We start from the raw sequence: 3,485 nt of genomic DNA, 5'->3' as shown, positions 1-3,485 counted from the left end.
CCCTATTTGGAGGGTAAAAACAAAACAAACAGAGTATACTGGAAGAATCTCAAGTCATTTTTTAATTCGACTAAAGAAAATTTTCCACACAAATTTTTATCTGTATTGTACGGAGAGCTCTTAAGGGTGAGGTTTTTTCTGCTCGGTTTCATTTTCTACTCTAATTATTTATTGAATGAGAAATAAAGAGGTAAAATCAGTTCTACTCAAAAAGTCTCGAAACGTCAAAATTTAGATTGACTAGAAAGTTTTCGACGGTTGGCTGGCTATTTTAATGGTCACTGCATTCTTTTAATCTGCGTATGTTTTAGTACGGCACCTTATTAATCCTGATGCGGCCTTAATAATGTACCTTCGAATTCTTAGTACGACCATAATGTGGGACCTTATAAATCTTAATACGACATTGTACCACGCCGTAGTAAACTTGACAAAACTTTCTAAGTTTTGTTCTAAGTTAGATCAATTTGTGTTTACACTGCTTGCATAATTTGATTTGGTTTGAACAACAGTGGTCTAGACAAACTGTACTGCATGCTCAACTGCAATAAGAAATCTCAACCAGTAAATTTCAAAGCATTAAAGGTCGCTCGGGGTAAACGGCAACGGATTTAGATCAACAAACAGCCTTCAGACTTAACTGCGGAGGATATGCATTACATTTAATCATTACTTGATTATTAGTTGGTAACTGCAATTCAGAATTGAATTCTTTTAAACAGCCAGCCTGCATAATGACAACTGCAAGTATAGCCTCTCTCAGTACCCCAGAAAGTAAGGCCATGGAGTATCATCACGTAACAGATGGGGACAAGAAATGGTCATTTTCTGTACGCCAATCAGAGGGCACCAGTGGCTGTTCTTACGAGAATTCAAGAGCATTTCCGCGCTTGTTTGTCACAATTTTGAGCTTCTTGTCACCGGAAAAACGTCTTCCGGTAATTAAGAGCGTGAGAGGCTACAGCTGGAACAAACTATGCAGAGATTTGTTGGCTGGGTTGACGGTAGCGCTAACAACAGTGCCCTACTGCATAGCACTATCAAGTATCTCAGGACTGGAGCCGGATTACCCATTGGGAGCCTCGATCATTGGTAATGTTGTATACGCGCTATTAGGAACTGCTAGAGACCTCAATATCGGCTCGACAGCCGCAGTGGCCCTCCTAATGAAAGTGTACGCTGACATGGGATGTAAAGAGTATGTGCGATTCCTCACTTTGTACACGGGAGTGATCGAGATCCTGTTCGGTGTGCTACAACTCAGTCCCCTTGTCAACTACGTGTCACCTACAGTTCTCAGTGCATTCATCACCACTACATCTCTCACCATCATAATCAGCCAGCTCAAGTCATTTCTCGGCTTGCATCTTATATCCAACTCCAGTGAACCCTCCGCTCTACAGTTATACCACCTTCTAAACAACATCACCCATATCAACTGGTCCGATTTCATAATGGGTCTTCTCTCCCTGACTACTCTATTTCTACTCAGATTTCTGGCCACTAAAAACAAGTTGCACAAAAAGCAGACCTACTCCAAAACAGGTGTAATGAAATCAGGCCTTCTCAAGATTATAAAAGGATGCGTTCTGATGTCAAATGTAATTGTGATGGGAATGGGATGCGCTGTTGTCTACATTTTTGGGCATGAAATCTTAAATGTGACGTTGGTTAGGGGTGGTTTAGATGGAAAAGTGTTGGAACCACAACCATTCCCCTTTCATATGAGCGCAAGTGTCACCGATAACCGAACAGCATGTGTAAATGAATTGCTGGGTTTGACTGATGTTGAGTTTGGTCTGATAACTGTGCCTCTACTTGCCATGCTGTTCACGATAGCAGTTGCCAAGTCATTTGGAAGGAAGAATGATTATCGCATTGACGTCACTCAAGAGTTCCTTGCATTTGGAGTGGCAAACGTTACTGCTTCCTTCTTCAAAAGCTTCCCAATAGCTGCCAGTATCTCGCGGACAGCAGTGAACTCGCACTGCAAAGTAGCCACTCCTATCTCTGGCCTCTTTTCGTCTGTGTTTGTAGTGCTGATTGTCCTCTTCGCATCTTCCACTCTCCACTACATTCCCCAGTCATGTCTCTCAGCTGTTACAATTGTGTCCGTCCTATTCAGCATAGACGTGCACACTGTACGCACAACTTTCTACGCACACAAATATGACTTCATAGTCATTGTCACTACCATACTCGCTGGACTCCTCATGTCTCCCCAACTATCCCTGCTTTTGGGCATCCTCATCTCACTCCTATTCCTTCTTATACCAATGTCGAGGCCAAATCCTCGCATTGAACACTTCAGAGACGGACGACTTATTATCGCTCGCTTTGATCATGGACTGGCATTCCCTGCCTCAGAGTTACTACTCGATTTTTTCATTGAACACTGGCAACTTTACTCCTCCCTCAGAAGTCCAGAAGAGGGCAAACCAATACCAAAGTTGTGCATTGTGGACATGAACAACATCCATCAAATTGACTATTCAATACTACATTCTTTTGTTACAGCCAAAGAGTACTTTGAGTCACGCGGAACCCACTTCGTCTTCACGCGACCGAGTAGTGCCGTGAAAATGTTTTTGACAACAGTTGCAAAAAATAATTTGGCTTTGACGCTGGACGTCTTGGATAGTTTCGAAGATGCAATAAAATGTTACAGGCATAGGAAGAAGACGTTGAGGAAGCAGACCAAGTATTCTAGTATGTCTCTCAGACTGAACCCAGGAACCACATCTCTCATTGACAGTCACGAAATGCAATCTCTCTATGCATCACTTTACCCCTAACTCACACCGACTCTCTCTCTCTCTCTCTCTCTCTCTCTGACACACACAGACTCAAATCCGGCCAAAGGTGTCCATTATGATCGCTTATTAGATTGCAGTTGAACGCTATGTTAGCTCTTAATCTTAGCGTACAGATATATCACTTCGAAAAAAACCTGAATCAAGAATGATTACCCGTGTCGAGCTTCTACCCCCTAAAAAAGATGTACGATCAGGGGGTAATTGGAGGAATTCTTGCAACGTTTTGGGGGTAATGGTGGTAAAATGTTGCTAGAGGAGGGGGCAAGTTTATGGGTTAAAATGATGAAGAGTAGGCGTTAATTATCCTACTTGGAAGCCCTAGTCTTACATTCTTTTAGCCCCCCAAACTCGAAGGCTGACAGTATTGAACTCGCAACCTCTGCACCCCCCTGAAATTACCCCCTTATCTTACATCTTTTTGGGGGGTAAAATCTAAAAATTTCACCATTAATCCCCATTACCCGCCTTATCTTGCATCGTTTTACCACCTGAAATTACCCCCTCCTAATCTTCCATCTTTTTGAGGGCTCATTTTGGGGTGTAAAATCTAAAAATTTTCCCCATTGCCCTCTAATCTTACATCGTTTTAACCCCCTAGAATTACCCCCTAATCTGAAATCTCTTTGGATGGTATTTTTTTTTGGGGGGGGGGGTAAAACGATGTAAGAT

The 3,485-nt window shown here is 42.4% G+C and overlaps 1 protein-coding gene across 1 annotated transcript; it reads left to right on the top strand.

Annotated features, from left to right (window-relative positions):
* Positions 1-502: 502 nt before the first annotated feature.
* Positions 503-3,170, top strand: LOC142349753 (sodium-independent sulfate anion transporter-like). Its single transcript, XM_075401510.1, has one exon. It carries the CDS (start codon positions 735-737, stop codon positions 2,793-2,795), a length of 2,061 nt encoding a protein of 686 aa, XP_075257625.1. The 5' UTR covers positions 503-734; the 3' UTR covers positions 2,796-3,170.
* Positions 3,171-3,485: the final 315 nt, after the last annotated feature.

This window comes from Convolutriloba macropyga, chromosome 1 (assembly GCF_964194025.1).
Source record: "Convolutriloba macropyga chromosome 1, txConMacr16.3, whole genome shotgun sequence".
Lineage (NCBI taxonomy): Eukaryota > Metazoa > Xenacoelomorpha > Acoela > Convolutidae > Convolutriloba > Convolutriloba macropyga.
The sequence above is the reverse complement of the archived record's forward strand: the minus strand, read 5'-3'. Positions and strand labels throughout refer to the sequence as shown.

Excerpts from the sequence above, each read along its gene's own strand:
- LOC142349753 (XM_075401510.1), top strand. The coding sequence starts at position 735 with ATGACAACTGCAAGTATAGCCTCTCTCAGTACCCCAGAAAGTAAGGCC.